The 11,551-nt window shown below is 49.2% G+C and overlaps 1 protein-coding gene across 1 annotated transcript; it reads right to left on the bottom strand.

The window, feature by feature from the left end:
* Window positions 1–1,651: 1,651 nt before the first annotated feature.
* LOC132577439 (zinc finger protein 638-like) lies at window positions 1,652–8,045 on the bottom strand. The gene is made up of 3 exons (XM_060247220.1): window positions 7,825–8,045; window positions 2,541–2,582; window positions 1,652–1,722 (listed from the first exon to the last, which is right to left on the bottom strand). The coding sequence occupies exons 1-3, from the start codon at window positions 8,041–8,043 to the stop codon at window positions 1,711–1,713; spliced, it is 273 nt and encodes a 90-aa protein (XP_060103203.1). The 5' UTR covers window positions 8,044–8,045; the 3' UTR covers window positions 1,652–1,710.
* Between the last annotated feature and the right edge of the window lie 3,506 nt (window positions 8,046–11,551).

Here is an 11,551-nt window from a genome sequence, read left to right as displayed (position 1 = left end):
CCAGTCCAACACTCTGTGTCACAGAAGGACATAAGAGAAGCCCTGTTGGATCAGGCCAGTGGCCCATCCAGTCCAACAATCTGTGTCACATAAGAACATAAGAGAAGCCCTGTGGATCAGGCCAATGGCCCATCCAGCCCAACACTCTGTGTCACATAAGAACATAAGAGAAGCCCTGTTGGATCAGGCCAGTGGCCCATCCAGTCCAACACTCTGTGTTACAGAAGAACATAAGAGAAGCCCTGTTGGATCAGGTCAGTGGCCCATCCAGTCCATCACTCTGTGTCACAGAAGGACATAAGAGAAGCCCTGTTGGATCAGGCCAGTGGCCCATCCAGTCCAACAGTCTGTGTCACATAAGAGAAGCCCTGTTGGATCAGGCCAATGGTTCCCCTCAGTGTGGGGTGGTCTGCCTTACTGGGAGAGTTGGGTTTTAGTCCATTGCCAGCCATGGCAACTCCTTGACACGTAGGCAGCATTTGGGCACAGAGATTGAAGCCTTGACAGGGATCGCAAATGACCCACCAAAATATCATGGTCAACTTGGATTTTCTATTGATTGCAAATTTTATGTTTTATGGTTTTTACTGTATATATATATATATTTTTAAAGTTACGTTTTTAATCGTTGTTAGCCACCCTGAGCCTGTCAGGGGAAGGTGGGATCTAAATATGGTAAAGTGAAATAAATAATTAAACTAAATAAACGAAGTCTGTGTTGTGGTCACCTGCATCAGCTCTTGTGAGGGACCCAGCAACACCAACAGGGACTGACTGCCTTTACCCAACCGTGGCCAGACATCTTCAATCAAAACCAATATATTCTTTTAGTCCCAAATATACTATGTTCGTCCCCAGGGGGCTGCGGCCCACCCTGATGCGGGGAGTGGGTGCCAAGGACAGACCTTGCCCCTACAGCCTCCTGCAAGCCACGATTTCATGCTGACAAAAAGCAGCAATAGAACCTCAACCGTTTGGTGGCTGGCTCTGTCCCCCGTGGCAGCCATTCTGTAGATGCACCCACCACCCTGTGTCAGTGTTCCCAAGGTGCCCACAGACACGAAAGGGTTGGGGAGGGACTCTGGCTTGGGACACAAAGCTGATTGGGCAGACAAGCTCCGGAATTTCAGCTAGTAAGTCACATCCATCCTGTTACCTGTAGATCTCGTTGAGCTCCCCAATCTTCTCTCCTTGCTGGAAGAACTTCGAGACCGTCTACTGGAATGCAAAGACTTCTGTGGAGACCTTGAGGGAGACCTTGACCAAGACCCTGACCAGTATCTGGGACTAAAACGGCCCCTTGGGCTTCGACTTCTTGGTCGGCTTGTCCTGCGATACCCAGGGCTCCTGGATCGTGACCGAGTCCAATGCCTGCCATGGCCAGAGCTTGAGCGTCTTGAACGTTTTGGGCTAGGACTGGCAGAACGCTGCCTTGATTCATGCCTCCTTCTCTCCTTGCTGGGAGACCATCTACTGGAATGCAAAGATTTCCGTGGAGACCTTGAGTGAGACCTTGACCAAGACCTTGACCGGTGTCTGGAACAAGAAAGGCGCCTTGGGCTTCGACTTCTTGGTCGACCGGTCCTGCGATACCCAGGGCTCCTGGATCGTGACCGAGTTTGATGCCTGGCATGGCCAGAGCTGGAAAGTCTTGAACGTTTCGAGTAAGGACTGGCAGAACGCTGCCTTGATTTGCGCCCCTCCTCTCTGTCACCTTCGTGTCTGTGGAACAGGCAGATAAGAAAATATTCTCAAATGTATTCACTATAAAACAAATAACCTGATCGGTCTTAAAAGACGGAAACAAGACTTTTCCCCTCAAACAAAATAAAACTGGCACGTCAACATGCAAAAGACAGGGGAAGGGTGACATTTTGCTTTGCTGCAGCCCCAATTTGTCAGTGGCTGGACCCAGCAAGCTTGAGAACTCATTGTTCTCATTCCAGCACGTAACTCCGTGTTACATACTTGAGAGAGATAACTGAGAATTGTTGGGTGAATGCTCAGAAATCAGTCTTGAAATATAAAGGATGAGCAAATCAATGGTTTGCAACAGGTGACCGATGAAGTGCAGCAGAGAGGCCCCAGAGGACACTTGCGGTGTATTCGAGAAAGCAGCAGCCGCGCCTCCAAGAACCAACGTGCCGCAAGGCATGCCGTTTCCAGATGCGATTAGTACAGGCTCATTTTCTTCACTACAGAATCACATGCTGATTCACTAGAACACAATCATAGGGACAAGGAAAATACTCTTTCACCTTATGAAATGCTCTTTCTCCTTTCACCAGCGGGGAGGGACGGTGGCTCAGTGGTAGAGCATCTGCTTGGTAAGCAGAAGGTCCCAGGTTCAATCCCTGGCATCTCCAACTCAAAAGGGTCCAGGCAAGTAGGTGTGAAAAACCTCCACTTGAGACCCTGGAGAGCCGCTGCCAGTCTGAGTAGACAAGACTGACTTTGATGGACCAAGGGTCTGATTCAGTAGAAGGCAGCTTCATATGTTCATGTTCATCGAGGAAAGTTAATCCTCGTTTTAAAATTACCTTTTGGGTGAAGAGGGGGTTTCTGGAGTCCAGTCTGGATACCTGTTTCAAGAGCAGAAATGTCAGCAATCTGGCAAAATCAAATTAATCCAGCTAGATCGAATTATCCTTGAATTCATCCCAGAAGCAAAAGTGACTCAACTGAGGCTACTGCACTTGGATCACATTACAAGAAGTCGCTGGAAAAGACAATCATGCTAGGGAAAGTTGGAGGCAGACCCAACATGAGGTGGATGGACTCAATAAAGGAATGATAAGACATTCTGGAGGACATTAATTCATAGGGCTGCCGTAAGTCAGACACACCACCTGCATTTCTCTAGCACGAAGACTTGCAAAAGAAACTCTTTGCACAGAGGATTCCCAGGCCATTGTAGATCGAGCTGTGTATGCTCTCCTGTGGCCTCTCCTCCCACACTCTCTTCTCTCTTCCCATGATGCAGAAAAAGCTAAAAATCACCTCGCAGGCATCGCAGCAACCCACCGTACTCTTTCCCAGCAAAGTGCAGTTTTCCAACTCAGGTGGTCGAGAGTTGCAACAGCTCAGAGACCCTGCACCCACCAGGCATGGAGGAACACAGCCTCACAAAAGCGACACTCCGGGCCTTACAAACACCACAGGGAACAGGCAGAGAAGTCCCTTCTTCAGATTAGTGAAACCAAGTTTTAAGGTCATGAACGAGGAAAATTTCCACCTTCTGCACACCATCCTTGATCCTCGCCCCCCCCCCCCTTCAGCTGCATATTAATGAACTAATGTTAATGAACTAAAATGTGCACCTGCTGACCTTTGGCAACCTGGCTGCATCGCCTAGTCATTTTTAATGTAGATGAAGAAGACTGCAGATTTATACCCCGCCCTTCTCTCTGAATCAGAGAGGCTTACAATCTCCTATATCTTCTCCCCCCACAACAGACACCCTGTGAGGTGGGTGGGGCTGAGAGGCTCTCCCAAAAGCTGACCTTTTAAGGACAACCTCTGCCAGAGCTATGGCTGACCCAAGGCCATTCCAGCAGGTGCAAGTGGAGGAGTGGGGAATCCAACCCGGTTCTCCCAGATAAGAGAGCTCTGGCTGACCCAAGCCCATTCCAGCAGCTGCAAGTGGAGGAGTGGGGAATCCAACCCAGTTCTCCCAGATAAGAGAGCTCTGGCTGACCCAAGGCCATTCCAGCAGGTGCAAATGGAGGAGTAGGGAATCCAACCCAGTTCTCCCAGATAAGAGAGCTCTGGCTGACCCAAGGCCATTCCAGCAGGTGCAAGTGGAGGAGTGGGGAATCAAACCCGGTTCTCCCAGATAAGAGTCCGTGCACTTAACCACTACACCAAACTGGCTCTCTAAGTGATTTCAAAGGATCTCAAAGATATAAGTGATCTCAAAAGAATAGCAGATGGTTCACAACAAAAAGTTTTCTTCCGTGCGCTTAGAAATTCTAACTAATAATGTTTTCTACCCGTTTGTGAGGGACAAAGGTTAGGCTGGCAAACTTGCGACTTCCACAGAGGATGGGCATTCTTCATTATTAAACCCAAGAATCTCTCTTCCTTCCTAAAAAAAAATCAGATCTGTAGTACCCTATAGCTGTTGCGTGGTGCCTTGACACTGTGACCTTTCAAAAGTATGGGAGTATCACGAGTTTAGCTACCCAGACAAAGCCCAGCTGCTAATCTCTCGAAACGTCTGGAAACAGGTGTTCTCACATACGTCACATTAAGACAGGTTATTTCTGGAGCTATGGTAGATTTCGGTTTGCTAATACTTCGCATGTTTCCTGTAAGAATCTTGTGATTGCTATGACTGAATCTAAGAACTGAACCCTATAAAGACAGCTTGCGTTGCAAGCTAAGCATTCTCCTTGGACACTACTGTTTTGTGGTTCCTTCCTACACAAATCCTTGCATTCTCCGTCGCTCCAAGGTTTGTTCTCTTCTCATAACTTTTTCAGAACGTTTCAGTTCACTGGCACCTTCAAGACCAACAAAGTTTTACTCACGATATACGCTTTCACGGGCAAGCACAACTCCTCAGAAGCTCATATAGCTGCACCCTGGACTTTGTTCTGCTGCTTCAAGCCAACATGGCTACCCACTTGAATCTGTTTTTATGTTTCATGCACTATCACAATCCAACCATCAGCCCACCTTTCCTAACCATTTTCCCACCTGTATATTTCTTAGATCCAGCCGTGTTGGTCTGAAGCAGCTGAACAAAGCAGGAGTCAAGCCCACCTTTAAGACCAACCAAGTTTTATTGAGAACGTCAGCTTTCGTGCGCTCTCTTAAGCACACTTCATCAGACGACGGGGGTCAGGTATTGTGGGCTGAAATACAAGCTGATTAAGTATGCAGCCTGCTCACATGGTAACACAGTGTAACTTGGCCATTTGGTCTGCATAGCCGTGCAATAAAAGGTAATTAAGTCCTCTGCCAATTTCTTAGTCTTTTGTACAAAGGTTCTTCCCCCCTTGTCAGAGTTGACTCAGAAATCTCAGTGTAGATCTGTAAGAACCTGCTGAGCACGGACAGTGTGACAGACCACAGAACTCACCCTTCCTCTATGCTCAGCCACTTGGCGATAGGAGGACAGCTCAAACCTTTTCACAGACACATTGGGAAACACGCAGGAGATAAGACACAGTATGGCCCTCTTCAGCTAAATAAAATGCAGGCCATTACACGGCCACCTGAAGAAAGTACAGTACCGAGACAGTCTGTCATTACAGTGTACAATTTAAATGGAGGTCCTTACCGCTGGAGGAAAAAGCGACAGTTCTTATTGTGCAGAAGGGTATTCTGGTGCTGAATCCAGTCCTACGAGAGAGAAAGACAGCTGCGGATGAAACAGGGCACCAAAACTGAGCTGAAGTCAACTCTCTGCAAACACCAGTTCTGCATTAACTCAGGGCTGTCCAGATCATGGCATGTAGAAGAAGAGGAGGTTGGACATATACCCCACCCTTCACTAGCCAAAGGAGTCTCAGAACGGCTTACCATCTCTTTTCCTTTCCCTTCCCCTCCGCACAACAGACACCCTGTGAGGTAGGTGGGACTGAGAGAGCTCTGACAAAAACGGCTCTTGAGCAGGACAGCTTTGAGAACAACTGTGGCTAACCCAAGGCCACATCAGCAGGTGCATGGGGAGGAGCGGGGAATCAAACCCGGTTCTCCCAGATAAGAGTCTGCACACTTAAGCACGACACCAAACTGGGACTTAGAAAGCCAGCATGGCAGTGGAGAGCTACTCACCTGCCTGTACCAAGCAAGGCAGAATCTCCCCAGTTTCCTCTGCCCACTATGACTCAGCAAGCCACCCCGAATTGTGTTGCTAGGGATCTGTAGAAGCTCAGGTGCAGGACAGGGAGTAAAAGCGGGGGATCTGCAGCAAGGGGGACAAACTGGCAGAGAAAGAGATAAGGAGGCCTGAGAACTGGCTATTGCCTCCTGAAAGTGTGAGAATGGTTTTATTGTTTAGCTTTTGATGTTAGAGGTTAAAATGGCATGTTCTGCTTTGAATTGTATTGATCTCAACTCGTCCCTGTCCTAGACAACCAGTTCTCAAATAAATGGATTAAGCTGCTACAAACTATGGTCCGTTTTACTTTGAAGTTCCAAGTCTGACATTTTGAGATTGATCCAATTCAAACTTGGATTGACAAGGTCAGACGATACTGACCTTGATGGATTGATGGTTTGATTCATGCAGGGATACTTAAAGTCTGGTTAAGAACAAAGGCATGATTCAAAAGACTCTTGGCCCTTATCTTGTGGCTTCCAGCCCAAGGATGAGTTGTACAGCCAGAGTCTCAGAGCAGCTCACAATCTCCTATATCTCCCCCCCCCCCACAACAGACACCCTGTGAGGTGGGCAGGGCTGGGAGGGCCCCCACAGCAGCAACCCTTTCAAGGACAACTCTGCCAGAGCTCTGGATGACCCAAGGCCATTCCAGCAGCTGCAAGTGGAGGAGTGGGGAATCCAACCCAGTTCTCCCAGATAAGAGAGCTATGGCTGACCCAAGGCCATTCCAGCAGCTGCAAGCGGAGGAGTGGGGAATTAAACCCGGTTATCCCAGATAAGAGAGCTCTGGCTGACCCAAAGCCATTCCAGCAGGTGCAAGTGGAGGAGTGGGGAATCCAACCCTGTTCTCCCAGATAAGAGAGCTCTGGCTGACCCAAAGCCATTCCAGCAGGTGCAAGTTGAGGAGTGGGGAATTCAATCCGGTTCTCCCAGATAAGAGAGCTCTGGCTGACCCAAGGCCATTCCAGCAGGTGCAAGTGAAGGAGTGGGGAATCCAACCCGGTTCTCCCAGATAAGAGAGCTCTAGCTGACCCAAGGCCATTCCAGCAGGTGCAAGTGGAGGAGTGGGGAATCCAACCCGATTCTCCCAGATAAGAGAGCTCTAGCTGACCCAAGGCCATTCCAGCAGGTGCAAGTGGAGGAGTGGGGAATCCAACCCGGTTCTCCCAGATAAGAGAGCTCTGGCTGACCCAAGGCCATTCCAGCAGCTGCAAGTGGAGGAGTGGGGAATCCAACCCGGTTCTCTCAGATAAGAGAGCTCTGGCTGACCCAAGGCCATTCCAGCAGCTGCAAGTGAAGGAGTGGGGAATCCAACCCGGTTCTCCCAGATAAGAGAGCTGTGGCTGACCCAAGGCCATTCCAGCAGCTGCAAGTGGAGGAGTGGGGAATCAAACCCGGTTCTCCCAGATAAGAGAGCTCTGGCTGACCCAAGGCCATTCCAGCAGCTGCAAGTGGAGGAGTGGGGAATCAAACCCAGTTCTCCCAGATAAGAGTCCACACACTTAACCACTACACCAAACTGGCTCTCCGCAGATTAGCATGGTAATTTGCATTTGGGCATTTGTGCATCTGTGACCTGATTTGGGTCCCTTTACTGAGAAATGATGAACACAAAGGAAAGGGAAGGTCCCCTGCGCAAGCACCAGTCGTTTCCGACTCTGGGGTGACGTTGCTTTCATGTTTTCACGACAGACTTTTTTACGGGGTGGTTTGCCATTGCCTTCCCCAGTCCTCTACACCTCCCCCCTCAGCAAGCTGGGGACTCATTTGACCGACCTCGGAAGGATGGAAGGCTGAGTCAACCTTGAGCCGGCTACCTGAAAACCCAGCTTCCGCCAGCGATCGAACTCATTGTCGTGAGCAGAGCTTAGGACTGCAGTACTGCCGCTTTATTTCTGCACCACAGGGCACAAATCCCATATACAAATAACTCTAGCACGATGCCTGGAATATCTCAAGTGCAATGTATGGCGGGAGAGGGGTTAACTCACCTCTTTATCTACACAATCTTCACTACACAGAGAACAAGTGTGTGGAAATATTCTTGGAATCAAAGCGTAGTAATCGTGCATCTCTGATGCGGTAGGCAGTTTCTTCTCCTGCTGCCTATCGGCTTGTGCAAAATCTGGAAGCCACGATGCGTTCACCATCCCAAACGGGGACTGAACAGGACCATCTGCTTCCTTCCAAAAACTCCTCTGGCCATCCATGGTCTGACGAAGAGGTGGGTCAGCCCTGTGGGCGTGCTCGTATCTGCCGTGGCTACTTGGGAACACAACCGTTTCAGGAGCAAAAGGGGGCGGGCGCTGGTTCACAGCCGGCATGAAGTTGGACGGGGTGACCGGAGGCATCGCGGGCTGAGGCAAGGGTGGCACTGCTGGGGGCATCATGGGTGGGACTGCTGCAGGTTTAGCAAGTCCTGCTAAAGGCACTTTTTGGGCAGGACCCACATGGGGGAAAGCCTGAAGGTTTGGTGCACTTGCCTGAGACCCTGCCTGCCGTGTTAGTTCTCTGGTGGGGTTCTGAGATACCGTTTGTCGTATTAGTTTTTTAGGGGAGTCCGGAGTCCCTGCCTGTTGTATTAGTTCTTTAGTCGAGTCCTGAGACCCCACCTCTCGTACTAGTTCTTTAATGGGGTCCCGAGACCTCGCCTGCTGTATTAGTTCTCTGGTGGGGTCCTGAGACCTAGCTAGTTGCATTAGTTCTTTAGTGGGGTTCTGAGACCCTGCCTGTTGTAATAGTTCTTTAGTGGGATTCTTTGGATTGCGCATTAAACTGGAGGCCACAACAGGCGCAGACGCAGGCTGCTGGGTTTGAAATCCTTTCAAGCTCTCATGCCTTGCTGCGGACAAGGCTTTCGCTTCCACGGGGTCTTCGTTGTACCCATACTTGCTTTTATGCCCATAATCGATCACTTTTTTCTCTACTGTGGGACCACGCCCATCCGAGCTTGGGACAGTTTCTTTTTCTGTGCTCTTTGAAGGTAAAGCAGGCGCCTTAGGAGCCGATTTCCTCTTTCTGATAGCCTGCAAGAGGACAGGCATGTTTTCAGGCGTCAGCTGACTGTCTGGGTACTGGCTAAGTTCCTCCAAGTCTTTCATGGATAAGCCAAAGCTTCTTAAGAGGTCCATACATGAGGACTCACCACAGTTCCGAGTGCTTGTCTCATGACCCACAGCATTTCCTGAAGATGACTGGTTCTGACTTTTTCTTTCAATTGGAACTGGGTTATCGCACCTGGGAGCACGACCCTCTTCCTTCTGCGCTTGATCCATATTTATTTTGATTCCCTTCTGTGCTGAGTGACCTAAGCATCTACATTTGAAAATTCTGCCTGAATTTCCCTTCCCACTAATCCCTGGAATAATCCATCAGGAGGATCAGGAGAGGGTTATCCTTGAAGACTAGTTGGTACTGATGCTAGAACTGGAAGCAGCTCGCGTGAGATCCGATCCCTTGGCCCTGAAGTCATCTTCCCTCTAGCGTGGAACGCAGAAGTGTTCAGGAGCATCTTATTAAACAAGGCTTAAGAAAACCACGAAGTTCTGTAAAGCGAACGAAGACCCAATTCCATCTCAGTAGGAATAAAAGCTGGAAAGGAGGTGGGTTCTCGAAGACTTCTTCTGGCAATGCCACTCTTCGGAGAATCCACAAGCCTCACACTTTATTTGCAAGAATAACGTAAAGCTGAAAATTAAAACACAAATATTAGGTTACCTTTTACAGAAACATTTTGTAAGGAAAAAATCAATATATAAACAAATCATTCTAGGAAAAACGAATAATTAAGAACATAAGAGAAGCCATGTTAGATCAGGCCAGTGGCCCATCCAGTCCAACACTCTGTGTCACATAAGAACATAAGAGAAGCCCTGTTGGATCAGGCCAATGGCCCATCCAGTCCAACACTCTGTGTCACATAAGAACATAAGAAAAGCCCTGTTGGACCAGGCCAGTGGCCCATCCGGTCCAATACTCTGTGTCACATAAGAACATAAGAGAAGCCCTGTTGGATCAGGCCAATGGCCCATCCAGTCCAGCACTCTGTGTCACATAAGAACATAAGAGAAGCCATGTTGGATCAGGCCAATGGCCCATCCAGTCCAGCACTCTGTGTCACATAAGAACATAAGAGAAGCCCTGTTGGATCAGGCCAATGGCCCATCCAGTCCAACACTCTGTGTCACATAAGAACATAAGAGAAGCCCTGTTGGACCAGGCCAATGGCCCATCCAGTCCAGCACTCTGTGTCACATAAGAACATAAGAGAAGACCTGTTGGATCAGGCCAGTGGCCCATCCAGTCCAGCACTCTGTGTAACATAAGAACATAAGAGAAGCCCTGTTGGATCAGGCCAGTGGCCCATCCAGTCCAGCACTCTGTGTCACATAAGAACATAAGAGAAGCCCTGTTGGATCAGGCCAGTGGCCCATCCAGTCCAGCACTCTGTGTCACATAAGAACATAAGAGAAGCCCTGTTGGATCAGGCCAGTGGCCCATCCAGTCCAGCACTCTGTGTCACATAAGAGCATAAGAGAAGCCATGTTGGATCAGGCCAGTGGCCCATCCAGTCCAGCACTCTGTGTCACATAAGAACATAAGAGAAGCCCTGTTGGATCAGGCCAGGGGCCCATCCAGTCCAGCACTCTGTGTAACATAAGAACATAAGAGAAGCCCTGTTGGATCAGGCCAGGGGCCCATCCAGTCCAGCACTCTGTGTCACATAAGAACATAAGAGAAGCCCTGTTGGATCAGGCCAGTGGCCCATCCAGTCCAGCACTCTGTGTCACATAAGAACATAAGAGAAGCCCTGTTGGATCAGGCCAGTGGCCCATCCAGTCCAGCACTCTGTGTCACATAAGAACATAAGAGAAGCCCTGTTGGATCAGGCCAGTGGCCCATCCAGTCCAGCACTCTGTGTCACATAAGAGCATAAGAGAAGCCATGTTGGATCAGGCCAGTGGCCCATCCAGTCCAGCACTCTGTGTCACATAAGAACATAAGAGAAGCCCTGTTGGATCAGGCCACTGGCCCATCCAGTCCAGCACTCTGTGTCACATAAGAACATAAGAGAAGCCCTGTTGGATCAGGCCAGTGGCCCATCCAGTCCAGCACTCTGTGTCACATAAGAACATAAGAGAAGCCCTGTTGGATCAGGCCAGTGGCCCATCCAGTCCAGCACTCTGTGTCACATAAGAACATAAGAGAAGCCATGTTGGATCAGGCCAACGGCCCATCCAGTCCAACACTCTGTGTCACATAAGAACATAAGAGAAGCCCTGTTGGATCAGGCCAACGGCCCATCCAGTCCAACACTCTGTGTCACATAAGAACATAAGAGAAGCCATGTTGGATCAGGCCAGTGGCCCCTCCAGTCCAACACTCTGCGTCACATAAGAACATAACAGAAGCCCTGTTGGATCAGGCCAGTGGCCCATCCAGTCCAACACTCTGTCACACAGTGGCAAAAAATTTTATATATATATATATATACACACACACACACACACACACACACACACACACTGTGGCTAATAACCCTCTTGAAGGTGGCTATACTTGTGGCCGCCACCACCTCCTGTGGCAGTGAATTCCACATGTTAATCACCCTTTGGGTGAAGAAGTACTTCCTTTTATCCGTTTTAACCTGTCTGCTCAGCAATTTCATCGAATGCCCACGAGTTCTTGTATTGTGAGAAAGGGAGAAAAGGACTTTTC

The sequence above is a fragment of the Heteronotia binoei genome, chromosome 9, assembly GCF_032191835.1.
Source record: "Heteronotia binoei isolate CCM8104 ecotype False Entrance Well chromosome 9, APGP_CSIRO_Hbin_v1, whole genome shotgun sequence".
Classification (NCBI taxonomy): Eukaryota; Metazoa; Chordata; class Lepidosauria; order Squamata; family Gekkonidae; genus Heteronotia; species Heteronotia binoei.
This window is presented reverse-complemented; position numbering and strand designations above follow the sequence as displayed.